At 45.0% G+C, this 27,555-nt stretch overlaps 1 protein-coding gene across 1 annotated transcript in view; it reads left to right on the forward strand.

Annotated features, from left to right (window-relative positions):
• NUP210L (nucleoporin 210 like) overlaps nucleotides 1-27,555 on the forward strand; it is a 201,320-nt gene that overhangs the window by 138,402 nt on the left and 35,363 nt on the right. The window contains exons 32-34 of the mRNA XM_069216017.1: nucleotides 10,642-10,733; nucleotides 17,578-17,752; nucleotides 20,586-20,761. Coding sequence (XP_069072118.1) covers nucleotides 10,642-10,733; nucleotides 17,578-17,752; nucleotides 20,586-20,761 — 443 coding nt within the window. The remainder of the gene's footprint in view (nucleotides 1-10,641; nucleotides 10,734-17,577; nucleotides 17,753-20,585; nucleotides 20,762-27,555) is intronic.

Here is a 27,555-nt window from a genome sequence, read left to right on the forward strand (position 1 = left end):
TCTTTTCCAGAGAGTGTGAGGAGTCTATCCCTACACTTTCCAGTGAACATTTCCCAAAGGAGAGCACCCCAGTGAGATCTGTTTACTTTTCTGGTTACACAAGCCCTCTCAAAAGCTGTGAACCATTTGGTGATGTCATCACCATCTTCATATTTTGTTACAATCCCTTTGGGGATTTTTAGGATATCAGGAGAATCTCTGACCCTATTTAAGTTGCTGCCACCATCGATGGGACCTAGGCCCATCTCTTTTCTTTCCCTTTCTATGGCTAGGAGCTGCTTTTCCAAAGCCAATCTTTTGACCATCCTGGCTAACAGGGGGTCATCTTCACTGGAGTTATCCTCAGTGATTTCAGAGGTGTTGGTCTCTCCTGTGAGGGAACCAGCATCTCTGACTATTATTTTTGGAGTCAGGGTTTGAGGGACCCTGTTCTCCCTAGATAGGACTGGTAGGGGGGAATTTTCCTCCAAGTCACTATCCTCTTCCTCTGAGTTGCCACCCTCAGAGGGGTTGGCCTTTTCAAACTCTGCCAAAAGCTCCTGGAGCTGTATTTTGGTAGGTTTGGGGCCCATTGTTATTTTCTTTATTTTACAGAGTGACCTTAGCTCCCTCATCTTAAGATGGAGGTAAGGTGTGGTGTCGAGTTCCACCACAGTCACATCTGTGCTAGACATTTTGCTTCTAAAAGTTGGAATACTTTTTAAGAATCTACAACTGGTTCTAGAATCTAATTCAAACTTTTACAAACTTTTAAACTCTAAAAGAAATGCTAAACAGGGACTTAACACACAAGGCCCTAGCAGGACTTTTAAGAATTTAGAAAACTTTTCAAATTGCAAAAATCAATTTCTAATGACAATTTTGGAATTTGTCGTGTGATCAGGTATTGGCTGAGTAGTCCAGCAAATGCAAAGTCTTGTACCCCACCGCTGATCCACCAATGTAGGAAGTTGGCTCTGTATGTGCTATTTCAAAGTAAGGAATAGCATGCACAGAGTCCAAGGGTTCCCCTTAGAGGTAAAATAGTGGTAAAAATAGATAATACTAATGCTCTATTTTGTGGTAGTGTGGTCGAGCAGTAGGCTTATCCAAGGAGTAGTGTTAAGCATTTGTTGTACATACACATAGACAATAAATGAGGTACACACACTCAGAGACAAATCCAGCCAATAGGTTTTTATATAGAAAAATATCTTTTCTTAGTTTATTTTAAGAACCACAGGTTCAAATTCTACATGTAATAGCTCATTCGAAAGGTATTGCAGGTAAGTACTTTAGGAACTTCAAATCATCAAAATTGCATGTATACTTTTCAAGTTATTCACAAATAGCTGTTTTAAAAGTGGACACTTAGTGCAATTTTCACAGTTCCTAGGGGAGGTAAGTATTTGTTAGTTTTACCAGGTAAGTAAGACACTTACAGGGTTCAGTTCTTGGTCCAAGGTAGCCCACCGTTGGGGGTTCAGAGCAACCCCAAAGTTACCACACCAGCAGCTCAGGGCCGGTCAGGTGCAGAGTTCAAAGTGGTGCCCAAAACACATAGGCTAGGATGGAGAGAAGGGGGTGCCCCGGTTCCGGTCTGCTTGCAGGTAAGTACCCACGTCTTCGGAGGGCAGACCAGGGGGGTTTTGTAGGGCACCGGGGGGGGACACAAGCCCACACAGAAATTTCACCCTCAGCAGCGCGGGGGCGGCCGGGTGCAGTGTAGAAACAGGCGTCGGGTTCGCAATGTTAGTCTATGAGAGATCTCGGGATCTCTTCAGCGCTGCAGGCAGGCAAGGGGGGGATTCCTCGGGGAAACCTCCACTTGGGCAAGGGAGAGGGACTCCTGGGGGTCACTTCTCCAGTGAAAGTCCGGTCCTTCAGGTCCTGGGGGCTGCGGGTGCAGGGTCTCTCCCAGGTGTCGGGACTTAGGATTCAAAGAGTCGCGGTCAGGGGAAGCCTCGGGATTCCCTCTGCAGGCGGCGCTGTGGGGGCTCAGGGGGGACAGGTTTTTGTACTCACAGTCTTAGAGTAGTCCTGGGGTCCCTCCTGAGGTGTTGGATCGCCACCAGCCGAGTCGGGGTCGCCGGGTGCAGTGTTGCAAGTCTCACGCTTCTTGCGGGGAGCTTGCAGGGTTCTTTAAAGCTGCTGGAAACAAAGTTGCAGCTTTTCTTGGAGCAGGTCCGCTGTCCTCGGGAGTTTCTTGTCTTTTCGAAGCAGGGGCAGTCCTCAGAGGATGTCGAGGTCGCTGGTCCCTTTGGAAGGCGTCGCTGGAGCAGGATCTTTGGAAGGCAGGAGACAGGCCGGTGAGTTTCTGGAGCCAAGGCAGTTGTCGTCTTCTGGTCTTCCGCTGCAGGGGTTTCAGCTAGGCAGTCCTTCTTCTTGTAGTTGCAGGAATCTAATTTTCTAGGGTTCAGGGTAGCCCTTAAATACTAAATTTAAGGGCGTGTTTAGGTCTGGGGGGTTAGTAGCCAATGGCTACTAGCCCTGAGGGTGGGTACACCCTCTTTGTGCCTCCTCCCAAGGGGAGGGGGTCACAATCCTAACCCTATTGGGGGAATCCTCCATCTGCAAGATGGAGGATTTCTAAAAGTTAGAGTCACCTCAGCTCAGGACACCTTAGGGGCTGTCCTGACTGGCCAGTGACTCCTCCTTGTTATTCTCATTATTTTCTCCGGCCTTGCCGCCAAAAGTGGGGCCTGGCCGGAGGGGGCGGGCAACTCCACTAGCTGGAGTGTCCTGCTGGGTTGGCACAAAGGAGGTGAGCCTTTGAGGCTCACCGCCAGGTGTGACAATTCCTGCCTGGGAGAGGTGTTAGCATCTCCACCCAGTGCAGGCTTTGTTACTGGCCTCAGAGTGACAAAGGCACTCTCCCCATGGGGCCAGCAACATGTCTCGGTTTGTGGCAGGCTGCTAAAACTAGTCAGCCTACACAGATAGTCGGTTAAGTTTCAGGGGGCACCGCTAAGGTGCCCTCTGGGGTGTATTTTACAATAAAATGTACACTGGCATCAGTGTGCATTTATTGTGCTGAGAAGTTTGATACCAAACTTCCCAGTTTTCAGTGTAGCCTTTATGGTGCTGTGGAGTTCGTGTTTGACAGACTCCCAGACCATATACTCTTATGGCTACCCTGCACTTACAATGTCTAAGGTTTTGCTTAGACACTGTAGGGGCACAGTGCTCATGCACTGGTACCCTCACCTATGGTATAGTGCACCCTGCCTTAGGGCTGTAAGGCCTGCTAGAGGGGTGTCTTACCTATACTGCATAGGCAGTGAGAGGCTGGCATGGCACCCTGAGGGGAGTGCCATGTCGACTTACTCATTTTGTTCTCACCAGCACACACAGGCTTGTAAGCAGTGTGTCTGTGCTGAGTGAGGGGTCTCTAGGGTGGCATAATACATGCTACAGCCCTTAGAGACCTTCCTTGGCATCAGGGCCCTTGGTACTAGAAGTACCAGTTACAAGGGACTTATCTGAATGCCAGGGTGTGCCAATTGTGGATACAATGGTACATTTTAGGTGAAAGAACACTGGTGCTGGGGCCTGGTTAGCAGGGTCCCAGCACACTTCTCAGTCAAGTCAGCATCAGTATCAGGCAAAAAGTGGGGGGTAACTGCAACAGGGAGCCATTTCTTTACACAAGCCCCCCCCAGCCCACAGGCCAGGAGACTCAGCCAACGCTGGAAGAGTCTTCCTAGTCTGTCAGGCGAGGAAGAGTAGAGGAAATGGCTGGTTTGTTGCAGGGCCTACTCTGCCTTACATCCTCCTGTTCAGGTCATTCCCTCTGGGGAACTGGCCCACTTCCACAGTGATAGGACCTAGTCTGAACTGCCTCTTGTCTGTGCTTTTTATGTCTTCACCCATTCTCTCTATTTTGAGGTCAGAGGTATCCACCTCTGCTAATCTTATCTTAGCCAGGGTCACCCCTAGCTTACCCAAAGAGGTTACCCAGAGCTGGAGTAACCCCACCATGACCAACAGGGTCAGGGGGCCTAACTTGTTATTTGGCATGGGGTCAGACCACCAGGCCAAGGATAGTGCAGCCATAAAGGCTAACACCCAGCAGAGGCCACTGACAGCTGTCAGTGCCCAGAACCACACCTTTAGCTCTTCACCTACAAGGGAAGGGGCTAAGTTACAGGCTTCTTTGGGTTCAGGGTGCCTGTCTGCTGTATTAGAGTGGGGGGTCACCACATCTTGTAGTAAACACCCTTCTTCCACTCTTTCTTCTGTTAGCTGAGGAGCCACCCACTCAGGCTTAACAGTTGCCTGACTAGCCAGGACTTCTTGTGGGTCAGGTTGGACTTTATCAGAGCCATTTTTGGAGTTCTCCCCTACTGGAGCAGAATCTCCTTGGCTTGCTGGAACCTTGGCTAAAGGTTGTCCACCTTTCCTACTCTGTTTCCTTTTCTTTTTCTTCTGGGGCCTACTTGCATTTACTGCAGAGGCAGGACTTCCAGAATCCTTGGGAGAGGACTGGCACTGGACCAGTTCCTCTCTTGGGCTCTGACTAACCTCTGGGTAGTCATTTCCAAGGAGACAATCAAGGGGGAGGTCTGTACTGACTACTACCCTTCTCCAGCTAAGAGTGCCACCCACTTCTATGGGCACTAAAGCCACAGGCCTCTTAGTGACCCTGTCTAGGCTAACTCTTACCCTGGCAGTCTCACCTGGGATGTACTGGTTTGAGAGCACCAGCCTGTCATGCACAACAGTGTGACTGGCACAAGTGTCTCTCAGGGCAGTGGTTGGGATTCCATTCACCAGTAGGTGGTGGAAGTGTCTACTTCCCTCTGGAATCTCCAACTCACCTGTTGGGCCCTGTTTCCAGTTGAAGGCTATGAAGACCTCCTCATCTGAGGAGTCATCTCCCATGGCTACACTGGTTACCCCTGGAATCTTGTTCTGGGGTTTGTTTTTGGGACAAGAAGTGTCCTTGGTGTGGTGCCCAGACTGTTTACAGTTGTGGCACCATGCCTTAGTGGCATCCCAGTTCTTACCCTGGTACCCACCTTTGTTTTGGGTTGTGTCTTGGGGCCCACCCACCTGTTCTGGTTTTTGGGGGCCTACAGAGGACTCTTTTTCTTTGTTTCTAGTGTCACCCACTTTCTCCTGGGGAGTTTTTGTAACCCCTTTCTTTTGGTCACCCCCAGTGGAAGTTTTGGTTACCCTAGTCTTGACCCAGTGGTCTGCCTTCTTTCCCAATTCTTGGGGAGAAATTGGACCTAGGTCTACCAGACACTGATGCAACTTTTCATTGAAGCAGTTACTTAAAATGTGTTCTTTCATAAACAAATTATAAAGCCCAACATAGTCACACACTTCATTTCCAGTTAACCAACCATCTAGTGTTTTTACTGAGTAGTCTACAAAATCAACCCAGGTCTGGCTCGAGGATTTTTGAGCCCCCCTGAATCTAATTCTATACTCCTCAGTGGAGAATCCAAAGCCCTCAATCAGGGTACCCTTCATGAGGTCATAAGATTCTGCATCTTTTCCAGAGAGTGTGAGGAGTCTATCCCTACACTTTCCAGTGAACATTTCCCAAAGGAGAGCACCCCAGTGAGATCTGTTTACTTTTCTGGTTACACAAGCCCTCTCAAAAGCTGTGAACCATTTGGTGATGTCATCACCATCTTCATATTTTGTTACAATCCCTTTGGGGATTTTTAGGATATCAGGAGAATCTCTGACCCTATTTAAGTTGCTGCCACCATCGATGGGACCTAGGCCCATCTCTTTTCTTTCCCTTTCTATGGCTAGGAGCTGCTTTTCCAAAGCCAATCTTTTGACCATCCTGGCTAACAGGGGGTCATCTTCACTGGAGTTATCCTCAGTGATTTCAGAGGTGTTGGTCTCTCCTGTGAGGGAACCAGCATCTCTGACTATTATTTTTGGAGTCAGGGTTTGAGGGACCCTGTTCTCCCTAGATAGGACTGGTAGGGGGGAATTTTCCTCCAAGTCACTATCCTCTTCCTCTGAGTTGCCACCCTCAGAGGGGTTGGCCTTTTCAAACTCTGCCAAAAGCTCCTGGAGCTGTATTTTGGTAGGTTTGGGGCCCATTGTTATTTTCTTTATTTTACAGAGTGACCTTAGCTCCCTCATCTTAAGATGGAGGTAAGGTGTGGTGTCGAGTTCCACCACAGTCACATCTGTGCTAGACATTTTGCTTCTAAAAGTTGGAATACTTTTTAAGAATCTACAACTGGTTCTAGAATCTAATTCAAACTTTTACAAACTTTTAAACTCTAAAAGAAATGCTAAACAGGGACTTAACACACAAGGCCCTAGCAGGACTTTTAAGAATTTAGAAAACTTTTCAAATTGCAAAAATCAATTTCTAATGACAATTTTGGAATTTGTCGTGTGATCAGGTATTGGCTGAGTAGTCCAGCAAATGCAAAGTCTTGTACCCCACCGCTGATCCACCAATGTAGGAAGTTGGCTCTGTATGTGCTATTTCAAAGTAAGGAATAGCATGCACAGAGTCCAAGGGTTCCCCTTAGAGGTAAAATAGTGGTAAAAATAGATAATACTAATGCTCTATTTTGTGGTAGTGTGGTCGAGCAGTAGGCTTATCCAAGGAGTAGTGTTAAGCATTTGTTGTACATACACATAGACAATAAATGAGGTACACACACTCAGAGACAAATCCAGCCAATAGGTTTTTATATAGAAAAATATCTTTTCTTAGTTTATTTTAAGAACCACAGGTTCAAATTCTACATGTAATAGCTCATTCGAAAGGTATTGCAGGTAAGTACTTTAGGAACTTCAAATCATCAAAATTGCATGTATACTTTTCAAGTTATTCACAAATAGCTGTTTTAAAAGTGGACACTTAGTGCAATTTTCACAGTTCCTAGGGGAGGTAAGTATTTGTTAGTTTTACCAGGTAAGTAAGACACTTACAGGGTTCAGTTCTTGGTCCAAGGTAGCCCACCGTTGGGGGTTCAGAGCAACCCCAAAGTTACCACACCAGCAGCTCAGGGCCGGTCAGGTGCAGAGTTCAAAGTGGTGCCCAAAACACATAGGCTAGGATGGAGAGAAGGGGGTGCCCCGGTTCCGGTCTGCTTGCAGGTAAGTACCCACGTCTTCGGAGGGCAGACCAGGGGGGTTTTGTAGGGCACCGGGGGGGGACACAAGCCCACACAGAAATTTCACCCTCAGCAGCGCGGGGGCGGCCGGGTGCAGTGTAGAAACAGGCGTCGGGTTCGCAATGTTAGTCTATGAGAGATCTCGGGATCTCTTCAGCGCTGCAGGCAGGCAAGGGGGGGATTCCTCGGGGAAACCTCCACTTGGGCAAGGGAGAGGGACTCCTGGGGGTCACTTCTCCAGTGAAAGTCCGGTCCTTCAGGTCCTGGGGGCTGCGGGTGCAGGGTCTCTCCCAGGTGTCGGGACTTAGGATTCAAAGAGTCGCGGTCAGGGGAAGCCTCGGGATTCCCTCTGCAGGCGGCGCTGTGGGGGCTCAGGGGGGACAGGTTTTTGTACTCACAGTCTTAGAGTAGTCCTGGGGTCCCTCCTGAGGTGTTGGATCGCCACCAGCCGAGTCGGGGTCGCCGGGTGCAGTGTTGCAAGTCTCACGCTTCTTGCGGGGAGCTTGCAGGGTTCTTTAAAGCTGCTGGAAACAAAGTTGCAGCTTTTCTTGGAGCAGGTCCGCTGTCCTCGGGAGTTTCTTGTCTTTTCGAAGCAGGGGCAGTCCTCAGAGGATGTCGAGGTCGCTGGTCCCTTTGGAAGGCGTCGCTGGAGCAGGATCTTTGGAAGGCAGGAGACAGGCCGGTGAGTTTCTGGAGCCAAGGCAGTTGTCGTCTTCTGGTCTTCCGCTGCAGGGGTTTCAGCTAGGCAGTCCTTCTTCTTGTAGTTGCAGGAATCTAATTTTCTAGGGTTCAGGGTAGCCCTTAAATACTAAATTTAAGGGCGTGTTTAGGTCTGGGGGGTTAGTAGCCAATGGCTACTAGCCCTGAGGGTGGGTACACCCTCTTTGTGCCTCCTCCCAAGGGGAGGGGGTCACAATCCTAACCCTATTGGGGGAATCCTCCATCTGCAAGATGGAGGATTTCTAAAAGTTAGAGTCACCTCAGCTCAGGACACCTTAGGGGCTGTCCTGACTGGCCAGTGACTCCTCCTTGTTATTCTCATTATTTTCTCCGGCCTTGCCGCCAAAAGTGGGGCCTGGCCGGAGGGGGCGGGCAACTCCACTAGCTGGAGTGTCCTGCTGGGTTGGCACAAAGGAGGTGAGCCTTTGAGGCTCACCGCCAGGTGTGACAATTCCTGCCTGGGAGAGGTGTTAGCATCTCCACCCAGTGCAGGCTTTGTTACTGGCCTCAGAGTGACAAAGGCACTCTCCCCATGGGGCCAGCAACATGTCTCGGTTTGTGGCAGGCTGCTAAAACTAGTCAGCCTACACAGATAGTCGGTTAAGTTTCAGGGGGCACCTCTAAGGTGCCCTCTGGGGTGTATTTTACAATAAAATGTACACTGGCATCAGTGTGCATTTATTGTGCTGAGAAGTTTGATACCAAACTTCCCAGTTTTCAGTGTAGCCTTTATGGTGCTGTGGAGTTCGTGTTTGACAGACTCCCAGACCATATACTCTTATGGCTACCCTGCACTTACAATGTCTAAGGTTTTGCTTAGACACTGTAGGGGCACAGTGCTCATGCACTGGTACCCTCACCTATGGTATAGTGCACCCTGCCTTAGGGCTGTAAGGCCTGCTAGAGGGGTGTCTTACCTATACTGCATAGGCAGTGAGAGGCTGGCATGGCACCCTGAGGGGAGTGCCATGTCGACTTACTCATTTTGTTCTCACCAGCACACACAGGCTTGTAAGCAGTGTGTCTGTGCTGAGTGAGGGGTCTCTAGGGTGGCATAATACATGCTACAGCCCTTAGAGACCTTCCTTGGCATCAGGGCCCTTGGTACTAGAAGTACCAGTTACAAGGGACTTATCTGAATGCCAGGGTGTGCCAATTGTGGATACAATGGTACATTTTAGGTGAAAGAACACTGGTGCTGGGGCCTGGTTAGCAGGGTCCCAGCACACTTCTCAGTCAAGTCAGCATCAGTATCAGGCAAAAAGTGGGGGGTAACTGCAACAGGGAGCCATTTCTTTACAGATGTGATCAGAGTCAACTTACAAAAGTGATGGGCCTTAAGGGCCAGGCAGAAAGCTCTGTGGTTTGAGATGAACCAAAGGAGGGGACGTGGACGACTCCACAACGTGGGTCAAGACAGAAAACACTATGCTCACACGACGCAATCACCTGAAGTGCAGTACAGCGACCAAAGGTAAAGCTCCAGCATGAAATGGATAAAGGGGAACAGGGTGCTGAAGTTCTGAGTGACTACAACTGGGTCCATGACCTCAGAGGGCAGTAAGCAAGGTGGAGGGTCTTATACTCAGTCCGCTGATCGGCAGGAAGGCAATACCATCCTCAACGAGCTTTAGAAACATTATCGAATTTCCATAAGTTAAACACAATCTGACTGCTGTGTTCAGTACAGCATGCAGTGTTTTGTTCGTCCTAGATGGCAGCCCCAGATAACAAACACTAGTGCAGGCTATTCTGAAGAGCATGTCTGCAATCCTGCTCATGGTTTAGAGAGTTACAAGTGGGAAGTTCTTTTTGAGAAGTCTCATTAAATGTAAACATGTGGCTACAACTGAGTTTGAATCCTATATTTACAGTTACTTGTGCATCCAGAATTTTAGATTTTTCACCTTCACCGCTGGGCAGGGTAGAGAGCCCATAGTTTCCTAAGTGCAGATGCTTGCAAAGTGTTTATAATTAAGTGTATATATTTGTGGGAGAGTTGCAAAGGTATGTCAATATTGAGTTAGTCTTTTGTTTGTGTTTTTTCTATTTAACTGATTTATAATAGCTCTTCTGTCCCACCAAGAGTAATTGGGTGGTCTGTATAGAACCCAAATGAGAGCAGGAATACAAAGAACTTGATAAATATGTGTAGGAAGACATATTTGGAATAGAATGTTAGTGGCCTGACATAATAAATAATTCAGGAAAAATTGTGTTTTTTACATATTGCCCTAAGGGGAGTAGATTGTTTTGTGTTCTGATATACAGACTCAGAACACTATAGATTGAAGTCAAAACACCCATAAAAGAGTGTTTCTGGGTTATGAAGACTTAGAAATTTGGTACTTCTAGTCAGAGGAAAATTCTTCTTAGACCTTCGGAGATGGTTAGTGATGAAGCCAGGTAGGGTGTTTTCTACTGATGAGTGACTTTTTACATGAGGCAGCCTATTCTGACATTGATTCTTCTGAGCATTAGAACTGGGATATGTAGACCACAGTGTATGGATGTGATTTGGTTTAGCGGCTTATAGATCAAGGCATACATTTGGCAGGAATTCTATGTCTAACTTATAATTGTTTTGTTAAGGTGAATGAATGCCTGAGTGACAGTGGTACTATAGATCTACATATTACAGGATGCTTCTGAATATCCTGCAGATGGGGCTGCCACGGCAGTGAGTGGGGAATGCAGAGCTACACTACTCTACAGAATCAAGGCTTTGCTGGATTCTTACATAGCTAAGGCCATATCTGTTCTCTGATCTGCTGTTCATTATATTTTATGCTTCCAAAAGAGGTATATTCCTTCATGCCCTTTGTCTCACTTGCAGGTGTTTGAGAAGTTACAGCTTTTCTCACCCCGGTGCCCAGCTGAGCAGATTCTGATGTCCATGAGTTCGCATCTCAGGCTGTGCACAAACAGGTACAGAAACCTAAACTGTATCCCAAATAATAGGGAACTGGGACCTATGAATCACCTAGAAAGGAAATACATGCATCACCAGCTGTTAGGAGATGCTGCAGTGTTCAGCAACAGGCAAGTAGGGGAGATTTGTAGACCAGTGCACAAATGGCATTCAGAAGAGTGTATAGTAGCAGATGGGACCATGAAAGTACCCTGCTAGAATAGAAAAGGAAAGTGTGCCACAAAGGGTAAGTAAATGGGAACTGTACCATACCTGGCACTGAAAACTGAACTGTGTACTAAGAGGTGGGGAAAATGAAATTGTACACAACACTGTAGGAAAAGGAGAATTTACAGCAGCTGCAAAGAAGGCGATGGATCTGTGCACCTTTTGATAACCAAAAGAGAACGGTACACCAGAGGGATGTTGGGGCTGTACAGCAGGTACGGGAAGGAGTACTGTAAAACAATCAGTAATGGAATGGTATACTGTACACCATTGTTGGCTCAGGCCTGCCTCCTAACCTTGACGAATAGTGAAAATAAATCTAGACTCTGTTGCAAACACAATTACTTTAATTCTGCTCCTTATCCGTTACTCACTCTACTGTTCCCAGTTTTCAAAACTATATGTTACCTTAGTGGTTAGCCACTTTGCCAAAAACAGCCTCACTCCCATATATCAGACAGAGTACTGGGATACTGTGTAACCCTTTGTTCTATACAAGGGGTCGGATTTAGAACTCAGCGGACGGGGTACTCCACCACAACGGTGACGGATATCCTATCTGCCGAAATCTAAACCCAGCCTGTTATATTCTGTGGGATTTAGATTTCGGCAGATGGGATATCCGTCACCGTTGTGACGGAGTAACCCATCCGTTGAGTTCTAAATCAGGCCCTATGTATCGTTTTTACATTGTTTTTTGTAAAACCTCTTTCTCCTCTTTAAAACATTCTGCTGCCTAGTGGCATTGAATCACACTCTAAAAACTGTAAAATAAATGAAAACAAACTTATATTTTTGGTGTTTAAATGTCCTCCAAAACCGCTTCACACGCCCCTCAAAAATTCAAAATTGTATAGTGGGAAAATGCTACTAAGTTGATCTGGCCACCCCAGATGTTTGTTATACCAGTAAACCAAAAGCAATAGAGCATGCAGATCGTAAAAAGGTGCCAAGTAATTTGAACAATGACCAAAGAGTAGAGGGTATTCAAAATAACTCTATCAAATGTCAATAATGAATCCCTATTTACTAAAGGCCTCAGAATCCATTCCCATATCGTTATTTGTGGCTCTTTGTAGGATGTATTGAACTGCCTCTGCCTGATGCACATTTCGGCTAGCCCACGTAGATACAGGCCACCTTCCTCAGGTCGATATTGACAGCATCATAATATATGGTTATATTTCCTAATTTAGATCAACTAAAGCAAAGACATACACAATAAGTAACTTCATATTGACGCCAAGTCATATATAAACAAAGAGCTTGGCTGTTAACTTATTTTATTGAATACCAAATGTTTAAGCAAAAGAAGCAATGAAAAAAGGAATGAATCAAATTTAGCAATGAATTGAGAACAAATACTTAGAGAATCAGACGTGGGCCCTTCACATGAGCTAGTTATTACTACCAGTCAAGACTGGTGATTGGGTTAGTCAGAGGTGGGTGTGGAGGACAGTGGAAGTGGACTGACCAGGCTGGACAGGCAATGGGTGGTGGTTCTGAAGCACAGATTGTTAATGATGCAGGGTGTGCTGGTCGTGCCTGGATGTGTTGGACAGTTCTGGGTGTGGTGAGTGTCTCCACAGTCCTGGGAATTTTGATCTGCTGCTCAGTGTGCAGGACAGCCTGGTTTGCAGAACAGTTGGCAGACTGGCTCTGTAAAATAATCCATAAACCTAGATTAGTAGAATGTGAGTAAGAACTGCGTTTGCAGGAAAATTGGGAGGAAGTGCAAGGGCACAGGACAAGTAGTGGGTGTTGGTGTGTGGCATCAACAATGTAGGTGGGTGTGTGAGGCAGTCTGCGCAGTTGCATGTGCAACACAGATGGTGGAAGATGTGGAGGCCAGTCATTGAAGGCTGGTTTTGACTGAAGATTTTGTAGGCTTGGAACACTCACCAGATGGTGGAACTTGGTATGTGGACAGGCTGGGTGAGCTTGAAAAACTGTGAGAGCTAAGTGGGTGGAAAACTCATTTTGTATAAAAAACTGGGAAGTAAGTGAAAGTTTGTGTCAGCCAATCCCTAGGAGTGGGTGTGACCCACAAACAAGTGACCTAGAATGTGTGGGAGTTGATAGGAGCTATGTTGTGTGGTCTTTCTGGGAGTGATATTCAGTGAGCTTGAGTATACAGCAGTCAGTAGGAGCAGGGTATGCAATGAAGTCTGGGGCTTGTTGTGCAGGGAAGTTGCTGGATTTTGCCCGTCACGACAGTCAGGGACGTATGTATGTGCTGGACATTAAGTGAACTGGAATCCACGGAAAAGCCTTGCAGTGGATTCACTGCTTCCTCACCAGAAGAACACAGAGAGACAGGCTGCCGCCCTTCATATCCAAACCAACAGAAGTCTGCTGCAGGCCCATCAGGGATCCTCCCTGAGCCCAGCGCTCTTTAACATCTACATGGCCCGCTTACACCCATCATCAGAGGCCACAGAATGAACATCATGTCATTTGCCAACGATACACAACTCATCATATCCCTCACTGAAGTCCCGGACAAAGCAAAGAGGAACTTTCACACCGGAATGAAAACTGTCGCCGCCTGGATGAGGGAGAGCTACCTCAAGCTCAACTCAAACAAGACCGAACTCATCATTGTATTGTAGGAGCATTTGTAAAGCGCATTCTGGCAAAAAAGCATTGAAGCGCTGGACCAAGTGAGATACAGAGAGACCAGGACTATCCCTAAATAGAAGAGCTAAGGAATCCTGACCTAATGTGAAAAGAGCCTCGTTTTTAATGTCTTTCTAAAGGCCATGTATGTCTCCGCCTGTCTAATCATTAAAGGCAAGGAGTTCCAAAGTCTCGCTGCCTCCACCGTGAAGGCTCTGTCCCCCCACCTGGCCTTATGGCAACAGGGTACCGCAATCAAAAATCTAGATGCGGATCTGAGTGTCCTTGGTGGTTGATAGTGCTGTAGGGCAGAACTCAAATATTCACATCCCTCAGCATGGAGAGCCTTATATGTTAAAAAAGGGATTTGAACTTGATCCTTTTATCAACAGGTAACCAGTGAAGCTGTCTAAGGCTGCTACTAGCTGAAGAAGAGCACAGTAAATTCAGGATCAAGCGAGCCGCCACATTTTGAATGAGTTGAAGTTTATGGAGGGCGGCTTTACTAATATTTAGCAATCAGGCGTTGCAGTAGTCCAGTCTGGTTATATCTAACACCAGAATTACAGATACTTTCAAATTATCTTCCAGAAAGACAAACATTTTTCTGAGAGTTTTCAGGGCCCAATAACAGACTTTAATCGTCTTGTTGACCTGTTGCTCGAAGGATAGGGAACTATCAAATACCATCCCCAGATTTCTGGCTGAGGTGCACGGAACTGGGCACCCTCTGTATGATTCCGGCCACCATCTGGCATTCCAAAGTTTGCTATCAAGACCCAAAAAGATTATTTCAGTCTTGTTGCCGTTTAATTTAAGCCAATTACTGGACATGCAGCTGTTGATAGCATTCATGCATTGTTGGAATCTATCCCTTGTTTCCTCCCAATTACGGGAGACTGGGATAATCAGCTGCGTGTCGTCAGCGTATGACACAATATGGAATCCAAAAGAGCGTACCAGGCTAGCCAGCGGAGCAACACATAGATTAAAAAGAGTCTGGCTAAGAGACGAACCCTGAGGAACTCCACAGGGCAGTTGGAAAGGAGTTGCTCTGTGGTCTCCACAGGACACAGTAATGGATCTATTGGTCAAAAAAGACCTGAGAATATCAAGTGCCTTGTCTCTTACTCCTGCCTGATACAGGCGCTGAATAAGAAGATGCGGAGATATCATATCAAAGGCAGCGGACAAGTCTAACAGGACCAGGATGGTGCCTTCCCCCCTGTCTACTCTTCTACGGATTACATCCGCTGAAGATATTAGCGCAGTTTCTGTGCTATGATCACGGCGGAATCCATGTTGAGATGGGTCTAGCCTGCCATTAGCTCGTAAAAAATCTGCCAGTTCCAAATTAAGGTGTTTTTCTAAAATCTTGCCTAAGGTAGGTAAAAGGGATATCGGGCGTATGTTAGACAAATCTGAAACATCCTTGCCTGGTTTCTTAGTTAGAGGAATAACAATAGATTCTTTCCAGGTCTCTGGAAAACAACCTTCCTGCAGGATGTGTCATAAACTGGTTCCAAGGCAGTGGAAATGAGGTTGGAAACCAGCTTAAAAATACGCGGAGGGCAGGGATCATTAGGAGAGCCGGATTTTACTGCTGCTAATAAATCAGAGATTATTTTAGATGATAGGGGCTTAAAACTTTTTAGCTGGTTTTCTGTGTTAGGATGCGGTGAATCCTCCCACCTGTCCCCCTCTGTTTCTGAAGTAACTTGTGTAAAATTAGCCTGCAGTTAAATGATTTTGTTTTTGAAAAAATCTGCCACCTTTTGACAGAAAGTTGTTGAATTCTCTAAACTAGAGGGCATGGAAGGTAAAGTGAGAGGCCGAACTACTTTAAACAGTTCCTTAGGTGTGCTAATAGCCTATCTAATAATGGGGGAGAAATATTTAGTTTTAGCTGTCCTAATCGCCAATTTATAATTCTCAAGAGTACTCCTGAGTTTATCTCTATCCGTCTTAGTATTGTTTAGCAGCCATTTGCGCTCCTGCCTGCGATAGATTCTCTGCAGGTTTTTAAGATCCTCGGAGTACCATGGTGCAGATAGGGGGCATCCTTGTTTAGGATCAGAGGGAGCGAGTGGAACTAAAGAGTCAATGGCTGCTCTCATTCCTATTTCAAAGGTCTCTAGATTCGTTCGGCCCAGTGCTTTTGCCTGTTCCCAGCCTGACTTGAGTGCCTGGGTCAGGTTAGTCACCTGCACCTTGTGTCAAGGCCTCCTAAGTCTTGTCATAGAATGCATTTTAGTGACCATATCTGAGCTTGATAACTTAAAAGTTAACAAATGGTGGTCAGTCCACTCCAGAGCCCTGTTGTCTAACCTAGTACCATTTCCATGCCGAATGAAAATGCCATCAAGAGTTTGTCCAGCACAGTGAGATGGGGTCAAATCCCCAGGATGCCAGCTCAGACTCTTCATCATGCTTATAAAATCACAAATGGCTGGGTCGGACTGATCTTCTAGATGTAGATTAAAATCGCCCAAAACAATAGCTTTGGCTAACAGAATCAGAGGTTCCAATAAGGAGAGCCCACCTCCTCTTTTGTCAAGCCTATCTAGTCTAGCGAAGGAGTACCCTGGGGGAGAAGCCTGTAAAAAATCTGGGTTGGAGTCCTCTCTAGCCCAGGTTTCAGTGATAAAAAGGCAGTCCATTTTAGCCATTTCTATCAGTTCCCTGATTTTTTGCTTAGTCAGCGAGCGGGCATTAATTAATCCGCTGGTAATGTTGGTTTCCTTGCTGTCTATCAGCTTCTTATTCCACCACAGCCCTTGCTCCTTACCTAGGGAGAGGCTTTCCTTGGGTGATGTATTAAAACACCAACCCCATGTCACACCTTTGAAAAGGCTAGCATGGTAAGGATCTGCCAAATCATCTTCTGAAACTCCACTTCAGTCTGGGATGACTCCTGGTGGCCTACATCGCTCAGCATCCCACCTACTCCGACTGACCACGCCTGAAACCTGGGAATCATCCTCGACTCCTCCCTAACAATGACCCGTCAGGTAAATGCAGTCACCTCGTCCTGCTGGCACACCGTCCGCCCACTCCTTAAAATCTTCAAATGGATTCCAGATGACTGCTGCAAGATAGTCATCCACGCCCCAGTCACAAGCAAGCTCGACTATGGCAATGTACTCTATGCCGGCACCACGACAAAGAACATCAGGAGACTACAACTCATCCAAAACGCTGCCGCCAGACTTGTCCTGAACCTCCCCCGCCAGGAACACAACTTCCAACACCTTAGACTCCTCCATTGGCTCCCAGTGGAGAAGCAAATCAACTTCAGCCTACTTACCCACACCAACAAGGCCCTTCACAACATCGGACCAGCCTACCTGAATCATCACATCTCATTCCATAACCCCGCCAGACACCTCAGATCCGCCCAGCAGGCACTAGCTACCATTCCTTGCATCTGGAAAACCACCACCGGAGGAAGATCTTTCACCTACCTCATAGCCAAGAGCTAGAACAACCTGCCCATGCACCTCAGACAAAGCCCATCACTCACCATCTTCAGGAGGAACCTCAAGACATGGCTCTTCAAATGAGGCCCAGACCCACCACGAGTGCCTGGCGACCCTCACAGGTGAGTAGTTGCGCTTTATAAAAACTGATTGGGTGAACGAGGTATGTGACCATCAGAGATGGATAGAAATGTGGGGTCATTGGTGGTGTCTGTACGTGCAAAATATTTGGCAGGGCTGGTTGTGTGCACAATTTTTGTTAGGTGTATGGAACAGTAACTGGTTTTGGTTTCCCAGCATAATAAAGGTCAGTGAAGGGTGCGTATGTGAGATAATCAAAATGGTTAGGTTTGAGGTACAGTGAGGGCAGAACGAGTGTTCAGTCACTGGAGGCTAGTGTGGACTGATCGTGAGTGGTAGGCATATGGGACAGTCTATCAATACTGGATATACTATACAGTCCACAGTGGCTGAGTGTGACTTGCTGTGCAAAACAAATAATAGTGTACTCATCTCACTAATTAATTTATTACAGAGAGGGTGCAGCCTTTGTTAGCTCCCGAGTTTTGCAATGCTTCCCCAATTCATCAGTGATTGAAGAGGGCAGTCCAGGCGTGTTGACAGCTGGTGCCATCAGTGGTACAGCAGTGTTGGAAGTGACATCGCTGGAGGCCTTCGGAGTCAACCAGACCACCATCACTGGAGTCCGGGTGAGACAGGCAGTGCAGAGCTGCTATGAATTGACTAGGGATTGCAAGTCACAGAATGTATTGATTGCCAGAAACTGTGGATGGGGTTGGAGGCACATTTCCGTAGCCAGATCAGGACATTCAAGCAGAGAGAACAATCATGGCAAACTTATGGGGGTGGGCACGAAGTCACAAACAGGCTCTGGGGCTACCTTTGGCCAAATAATAGATACATCTCGACGTTGTCAGACCAAAGCCAGGCCCAGTGAAGAGCCTGTGTTGGACTCTGGGAGCAGATATTAGAAAAAAGCCATTGCTAGAAGTAAACACAGCCGTGGCCAGACCTGGGTCAATAGAGAGAAGACTCTGGCATGGCTAAACTAGGGTGGCAATGGGGAAAGTCAGCCACAGCCAGAGTCTGGCAAAAGATGTTTCTTCTCGTTCTATTGCCCGGAGCCCCAAACGATGTGATCCTACAGGTGGCTTGATTAGGCATAGAATGGGAGAGTAAACCAGGTGTACATCAGAACAAGCAGTATGATGCAGAATAGCATATGTATAGATAGTATAACACATGTAACACATATATTGGGTACCACCTTTGCACAGGGAGGGAAAAGTAGTGTTACGTGTTGTGGCTGAATCTGGAGTAGGACCAGTGAGGTCTCTGTGGAACAATGTTAAACAGAAAAACGTCACCTGGGAGAGCTTACCAGATTTGTGCTTGATTGGCTAGGATATTTGCATTAATTTGAAGACCTGCAGCCTTAGAATGTCATGGTTGCCTAAAATATGCAGTCCAACCCATTCAGCCTTGTCAATGGGAAGTCCTATTTATAGTATGCAATTTTAAAGCAGCTGCATTTGTTCATAAAGAGCTTGCAAAATACAAATGGCCACGCTAGAACAGCCAGCAGACACCACATTACTAATCCTGCTGTTATTGTTGCGTAGGGTAATTCGAAGTTCCGGGATTCAACTAGAACAGGAGAGTTAATGCTGGAATTAGTGTTTGCGCTTCGGTTCCTGCATTTTTTATCAGATTCTAAGCCCTCTCCCCCTAAATACATTTTTCCATGTTTTTCCTGACATAGCGTTCACAAAGTAATCATCTCTGCACATAGAAGCCAACATTGCACATTTATGATGAAGTATCATGACTTTGAAATCCAGAAATGGCTTTATTTCAGTTTTCATTCTCTACTTCAATTGAAGTTTGAAGGGAAATTTAACTTTCCAAATCTTTTTTAACTAAATAGCTCTCTTATCTTTAGCAAATATTGGCATGTATGTCTGCAGTTCATTTTTCACATACAACTCAGAATCAAGGTTTGACTGTGAACACTTTTGCGGCTGAATTGGCATTACCGTTAATTCTGTAATGAGGCTCCAGTTTGCTTAAAGCCTAATGAAATCTGCCCCAGACCATTTTTTCCCTGAGAAAATAAGGGTAGTTCATTTAGAATCCTCTAAATGTCTTAAAAGAGCTTTAGAGTTGTGTACTTTCCTCTAAAGATAACGAACCGATGTTTGTTAAAATCGGTGAGATGCGATATATTCTTGTTTTTGCTATCTGAATATGCTTGAATAGACTAGAATGGCAAATGTATTGCATCCTAGAATTATGTTGCCACCTTTAAGGAGAGCAATTTTCAGGATATGGACATCCGCACTAATGTCTATTAAGTAAATAATGAACTAGCTAATTCTTATTAAGAGCAGGCAGATGTTTTTAAAGAAGCAATGTTAATTACAAATTTGATTCCACAAAAAAACGAAATATAAATTAAAGATAATATATGATAGAGCAGTTTTTTGAGAACACAGTTAACAATCATTATCAAAACTTACATACAAAGTATGGTGAAAGGTAAGCATTTTTAAAGAATTGGTCTTTATTATAAGTGGGATGTAGTAAGCTGTAGAAAGTGATATTTTAGATGTACAGTGCCCCTTCGTAGAACTGTGCACAAATACTTTATAATAGTTTTCCCAGGGGATGCAGGCCAGATTTTGATCTTCTAACCTTCTCTTTCCTCATGTTGGACCTGTTTATTCTCTCCAATAGCTGCTTGTTCATCCGTATAATTTTTCATGGAGCTTTGGTTCTCAAGTATTGCATGAGGTGTGCTTGGTGGCTTATTGAGGGCTATGTGGACCTAGCTTCAAACTCTTCTCTGTTTGAGAGACACCCATCACCTTGCAGCAGGCAAGGTGGTATTCCCATGGAAGGCCTTCCAGCTTGAGCCACATGGCTGTATTCATATATCCCAGCTCCCTTGAGTGTTATGCACAGGTCATTCTTCCAATGGATATTCCATTCTTCCAGACAGTGTAGTTAGCACTATTTTCAGATATAGCTACTGCATTGAACTGCTACAGTTCTTCGACAGGAAAACTATATTCATCAGGTAACCTTCAGTATGTTCAGTTGCGGTGGGGGAAACCTAAGAGCAAAGCCATTGCCAAGCAGCTAGTGGTGAGCGATTGCATCATTTAATTTGTTTGAAAATGACATTCATTTTTTAAATGTTGACAAAGAATCACCCTTCTTTGCCACACCTGGCGTAAATATTTTCAGACACTCCCTAAATTGAATGCAAAACTGTTAGGAGAACTGATATCCAGCTCTAGAACCACTTCTGGAATTCCTTTCCAGTGCATTGTTATGACCTGATTTTTCTATCACTTCATTTTGTGCCCCGGCACACATAGGCTTTGCTTAGAGGTAGGCAGTAATGAAAAAAACTTTACATTTCCTGGAAGTGTATTACTAAAATGCAAAGAATCGTATGCACAGATGAAACTTCAGTGGCCTCTACCATAAGGGTGTTTCTTTCTTTGCTTCATGTAGGTGGCACCAGTGTCCTACCTGAGAATCAGCACTAGTCCAAAATTGCACACAGTCAGTGGGGCTCTCTTGACAGCTTTTCCTCTGGGCATGGCTCTAACCCTCACAATTCACTTCTATGACAGCATTGGAGAAATGTTTCATGCTCAGAACACGCGCCTTCACTTAGCCATGAACAGGTAAGGCCTTGTATCAATAAGCCCAGCAGATTAGTGCTTCTTTTCTGTGGGCTATCAGTAGACTATCAAATATGTTATTGTGTCTGGGAAGATGGCTGCTGGGAGGTGGACCTGAAGACTGAGGACAGATTCAGAATGTTTTAGTTGTGAGGTTTTTTTGGGCATACTCCCTGCTTACTACTAAATTTGTGAATTAAGCCATGAATATCCCTTACTTCCTCCCGGATTTCAGGAGTACTATGAGAGTAAGTAACACTTCCACTTTGACACTGACTGGAGATTAGTTGCCCCATAGCAAGAAATGCTACCGTATGCTTTAGGCAATAGCTGCTAACTTAAGGACATATGCAGGTTTTGATTAAGAGCACTCAGTCAATACATACAAAAAGGTATTTGCAAGAGGCAAAATATTAAATCTGCACTCATACTAGTATTTTTAAAGTTTCATATACATGGCCTATATTATGCACAGAAAGCTGTACCAGTAGCCAGTTTCTGTCTTTACTAGAGAGAATTCCATTGTTATTTCAGCATTTGACCAATTCTGAATTGTATACACAATACAGTTCTACAATGGGGAAAGGCAGCCCACGTTTGCAATTGCACATTTGTAAATAGATGTTTTGTCTATGAGAACATCCTCTGTTTGGAAATACCTGAGAATCATACAAGGGGGACATATCACAAGATGATGAGAGGCAAGGTGGTGCATCATCATCAGCAGCTGAACCATCTTGGGGACCCTTACCTCTTGACCAGATGGTTACCATCCCTGTTGTTTCACCAAACCTGGAAGACATGGTCACTCGTAGCAAATGCCATATGCCATTTGCACTAAAAATGTCACCTGTTGGTCAGTTTATGGTTTTTGTCAGCAAACACAATTCTTAATTGTTTTCACCTCACCCTTCCATCTTCCATTCCTCCTTAAACACAAGTAGATATCTGAAAATCAAATATAGAATACATTTATATTTACATTACGTACTATTACATTACATTGTATAAGCAAGTGAGTAGCTACATACGTGGTAATGTCAGTGTGTAACAGGCTGTGTAAGTGTCTGAGTATGGGTGTATAAATAGGTTTATGAGTGGCTTCACGGGTGGGTAACTGGATATGTCAGCGGTTGAGGTGATACATGAGTAAATGTATTAGTGCCTCTATGGGTGTGTCACTGGATGTGTAAGTAGCTGTGTGGGTGTGTGACTGGATATGTTAGTGACTGTATGGGTGTCTAAATGGGCATGTAAGTGGGTGTATGTATTGGTAACTGGCTGTGTTAGTGGGTGTTTGGGTGTGTAACTGTGTGTGCAAGAGGCTCTGTTAGTGATGGATACATAAGTGCTATGCGGATGTGTGAGTGGACGTGTAAGTGCCTCTGTCACCTCCTGACTGGGTGTGTGAATAGTTCTATGCTTTTGTAAATAGGTATGTGAGTAGCAGTATGGGTGGGTGACTGGATGAATAAATGGGTGTATGGGTGTGTAAATGTTTGCGTAACTGAGTATATGAATGGCTGTACAGGCGCCTGAGTCGGTGTGACAATGCCTGCATGGGTGTGTGAATGATTATGTTAGTAGATGTGTAAGTGAGTAAATGGGTGCGTGACTGAGTGTGGCCGACACTATTTGTCTATATAGCAAGTGGGTACATAAGTGCTTTTGTGGGAGTGTAACTTGATGTGTAAGTGCCTGCCTGACTGTGTGAGTGGGTGCACATTTCATGCTATTAAATTAATATATACTATAAACAAACACCACATCTAACTTCAAACACATTCATTCAAACCGGCTTAATAAGACAAATATATTTTCAGCATAGTAATTCCTCTTCCTCATTTGTTGCTCACTATTTTTTATGTCATTGGTAATCATGTGGTTATCTCATCTAACCTCCATTCTATTTTGTCTTATACTGTAGGGTCTAGAAGCTGCATATTTTCTTTCAGCTTATAGGCACTCATAGGTTTTTTTTAAAGATACTTTTTATAGTACAACCTAATTCACATACCTATAAAAACTCTACTGTTAATAGTTGTTTTACTCTTCAAATCTCAAGTCAGAAATATGGCAATCCTTCTCCACCCTCAGCAGAAACGTACCAGTTATGGCTGTCCTTCTCACTGTGCTGTCACTCATATAGTTGTATTATCAAATCACAGACTTCCTTTAACCCTTTATGCTTTTCATTTATATTGTACTTTGTAAAACAGTGTCAATTACAAGGCATGCACTCCCTACTAAGAATGTTTTATACCCCAATCTGCTTTTCAATTTTACACACACTGCACTCTGTTTTGTTCCCTTCCCTCCACGCTCTTTTAGCTCTGTTTCCATAGCAACCATGTTTCCAATATTCTGTGCCTACCAGTAGGTCAAAAGTTGACAAAACGTTCTCTCAACAGCATACAAGCTTTATCTTAACTGTAGCAGGTGTGGTTAACTGTTTGTAATTCCAAGCATACCCTAAGCAACATTTCTTTTTTTTTTCTTTTTTCCAAAGCCAATCAAAAAGTTAGTTACTTTTTTTTAAGTCACTACTTAATTTTAGGTCCCTGCACATCTCCACCATCCAACCAAAATGCTCTTTTTATTTTTTACTTGCTGCCGTCCATTTATCTGCTTTTCATTTTCAAAACTGCCTCATTGTACTGCAGCCTCTTCATGTGTGCTACTCCTGCTTGTCTCCAAAATAGCCAGAGTCTGGATTTTGGGCGATAGTTTGGGGCCAGAGAAAGTGCTAGAAAGAGTGGCATTCACAGGGACCTAGGTTTACCTAATGTAGGCATTACTTGGATTGACCAGATAGGGTTAAGTGATATCAGTTGCTGCCCTTGGTTGAATGCATTGTGGATTGCTAACACCCAGACCTTATGATTGTGCACTGTGGTGGTAATGACCTAGGCAGAATTACTAGGGTAGGATTGGACACCCTAATGAAGGATACCTTTGGTAAATTAATTACACTTTTCCCACATACTGCCTTGGTGTTCTCCAACATCTGCCAAAGACAGAAGTGGCAGTGGTCACAGAATTTTGTCCGCAGATAGAGAAATCCAGAAAACATGTCAATAAAACAGTTTCTGCATTCCTTTGAGACCACAACATGGGATCTATATGCCATAACAACTTACGCTTCAATATGGACGGAATATATAGAAAATACGGAGTCCATTTCACAAACGGAGGCAACAGGGTGATCCTCAACAACCTAAAAGCTTGCATCCTGTTCTATGTGTAATTATCATCTACGCATAATCACAAAGGCTCTTTTCAGAGCCACCCACTTTCCCAAACACTGTTTCTCTTTTTTAAATCGTTCACTCGAATCTGCTGCAGATCCCCGGCCAAACAAGGGGTCTGCCTATTACATAGGGTCTGCAATGGATCTGCAGATCTGATGTTGATGTGTGGGTGTGTGATTGGTTTTGTAAGTGCCCGTGTGGGTTTGTGAATAGGTGTGTAAGTGGCTGTATGGGTGTGTACGTAGCTGTGCGAGTGTGTGAGTGCCTGTGTGGGTTGGTGAGTGCTGTGTGAGTTGTTCTCTGGGTCTCTGAGTGGATGTGTCAGTGACAATATAGATGTGAGAGTGGCTGTATGAGTCTGTGAGCGGGTGTGTTAGTAGTTTTGTCGGACTGAGTGGGTGTGTGTGAGTGGGTGTGTGAGTGGGTGCCATAGTGGTTTTGTTGGTCTGTGAGTCTTTGTGTGTGTGTGAATGGGTGTGCCCGTGGATGTGTAAGTGTCTGTGTGGGCCTGTAAGTGGGTGTGGTAGTGGTTTAGTGGGTGTGTGAGTGTGTGAATGGGTGTCTGAGTGGGTGTCTGAGTGGCTGTATGGATTGTGACTGGGTGTGTGAGTGGTTGTATGTGTGTGTGAGTGAATGGGTCTGTGAGTGAGTGTATTTTTTATTTAATTGGGCTCTGGATCCACAGATCCCTCTCAGATTCACTTGGGGACCCACTGAGTGCCACGGAGAATCCACAGGGCCATGGGCACTGCACCCCCAAAAATATTTTGGGGCAATTTCTATCCCATGATGGGTCCCTTACAGACCCCTCCATCAGTCCCATGCAGTCAGGATACCTCTTTCCTGACCCCTTATACCATATTTTATTTTTGCTTCTCCTCCCCCCGTGTCTCCCCCAGGAGCTGTGTCCAGATACACAAATGGCGGCTGTGACTTTCCTGTTAGGTTGTGGGCAGCCAATCATAGCATTGCTGTTAGTGTGTGGTTCGTCGGATCCATTGCAGTGGATCTGCGGTGGAGCCGCGTCTATGTATATGCGTAAATCTTTTTACCTTAATAACTCCAAAACTACTAATCAGATTTGTTACGAATTACAAAGAGATCTTTCTGGACAGACATTTTGGTTTCAACCAAATTTGGTGTAATTCCGTTCAGTGGTTCGGGCTGTAGTCTTGTCTGGAAACTTGTTTGGGGAAAATGTGTCCCCCCCACCCTTTTTTCTCAGCCTGCGCTTAAGGAATCAACACAAAACTTTACAGACAGCAGGTCAAATGGCACCAACATTATTAGCAAAATAAAAAATGCTTTTCCTATGGAAACTAGGTTCCAACTAAAACTACCTACTGACGACCAATAATTCTTGGTGTAAATGTTAACTCTCTACTTGGTAGTCTCAAGTACGGAGATGGGACCCTCTCTCATCCTGAATTTTGTAGTCACCTTCCCTTGGATTTTCTCAAAGTCTTCAATAGTGCTGCAATTGTGCTTTGCATGCAGTAACTCCCCATATGGGATCCTTCCCTTCAGATTTCATGGCTGGCTACTATCTCCATGAAAGATACTGTTCCCTGTTGTGGGTTTCCTAAACAGAGTCTTTGTATGGTGTTATTACAGACAGATAGGGTCAGTTCTAAAAAATTAACTTCATGCTTGCTCATATGGCTAGTGAAAAGCATATTCAGGTTATTCTGATTAAGCATGAAGGTGTACTGCTCTGCTAGTTTGTGCTCTTCTTTCCAGACAGTAAATAGATCATCCATGTAACATACGTGTATAATCAGGCAATCTAATCCGTGGCTGTAAAGATCTGCACAGGCCAACTGCCTCTCCTACCAGCATACAAACAATTTGCATAACAGGAGGCAAAGGAGGTTTCCATGGCAGTCTCTTGCTTCTGTCTGTAATACTGTACTCCAAACAAAACAATATTCTCATTGAGACAATACTTAATTAGCTCTAAAATCATACAGTGGTTTGAGTGATCTACTTTTTATGAAATATTTAATTACTCAGGTGCCATCTTTATGTGTGATACTCATATGCAAACTTGTTATATCAATATTATATCAAGAGTTATCTTTAAGAAATCCATTATCCATTTGATACCATCAAACTTGCACAAAAAATCTTTATTGTATTTTACAGAGGGACTGAAGTCCTTTATAAAAGGAAATAATCTATAGTCTATGTATATAGCTGCCTTTTCCAATAGACTTGCTTTGAAGGAAAGTATGGGACAAGTGTCCCCACTAATCAAGACATTTCGTGGTCTCAGTGACCTCATCCCCCAGGGACTCTGTTATTGTTTTTTTTTTTAAAGAGGCGGGGCATCCAGCCCCCACCCCCAAGCTATTCCTTGGATACAAAGGTAAGGGGACCCTAAGCGTCAGAGCCTGATGGCAGGCAGTGTTCAGTGGACACCATCCCTTGGAACATTGTGCTGTTCCCGGCCTGAGGAAGCGTTGGCAAGGATCCGAAATTTCAGTCCCTGCCTGCGATCTCCCAGGAAGGGAATTCAGATTTTCTCTCAACCAGCAGGAGCAGAAATAAAAGCTGCTCCCGCCCGGCTGGAGAAAATCAATGGAGCTGGCTCCGTCGGCACGTATGACGGGTACTGGCAGGGAAGCCTGCATGGCTATAAGGGCTATGGGCCTCCCATCGTCGATGCAAGAGTTTTAAATGTTGGGAGGGCATTGGCTAGGACTGGGGCAACCACACTAACAACAAAAAAAAGATTGCCGTCTCCCTCCTGCACCCTGGATGGGTACTGATTGAGAGCCATATGGGCATCTTCCACCATGATCCTACCCTTGCAGCCCTCAAAGATTTAAATTTGCTGTGTGCCCCAGGTGGGACAGGGTCATCCATTAAAAAAAAAAAAAGTATAGCTGGCTCTTGTGTGCAGGGAGCCGATGAGGCTCCGGGTGCTTTGTACCTCCCCCCGAGGCCTCCAACATTTGCTACTGTTCTTGGGTGCCATACGTGGGACCATCTGAAGGAGCACACATTCACATGAAACTCGTTAAAAAAATACTTTTACAATGATGCTGGGATTCCTGCGGCTGAATAAATCTACAAAGAATTGGTACATGATGAAAAAAGTGCTCCTCAAGTGCAGAAAAGACACCACAAAAAATATAAAATAAACACAATTCACTATTGTTTTAAAAATCATTGGTGGGTGAACATATAGACATCCAGACAGCCTTCATATAATTTTTTCAAACAAATATATCCATAGAGCAGTTCATCTATGGAATAAGTGAAACACAAGGTCTGTCTTGATTGTCAACGACGTTTTGACCCTTGTAAGAGATATTAGGTTCTCATCAGGACAAACAGTGACCTGGGGAATGGTTGCAGTGAATCGTGTTGCATTAACTGGCGCAACTAGGAATAGTGCTGCATCTCAGTTTGATTAAGATATCAAGAATATTATGTGGGGATTAGGTTCGCTGTCAGGAAAAATAATGAAGCTCCAAAATGTCCCTTAGTCGTATATGATGCATCCCTATCACACTGGTGGCAAATCCAGGGATGAGGAAT

The sequence above is a fragment of the Pleurodeles waltl genome, chromosome 12, assembly GCF_031143425.1.
Source record: "Pleurodeles waltl isolate 20211129_DDA chromosome 12, aPleWal1.hap1.20221129, whole genome shotgun sequence".
Taxonomy (NCBI): domain Eukaryota; kingdom Metazoa; phylum Chordata; class Amphibia; order Caudata; family Salamandridae; genus Pleurodeles; species Pleurodeles waltl.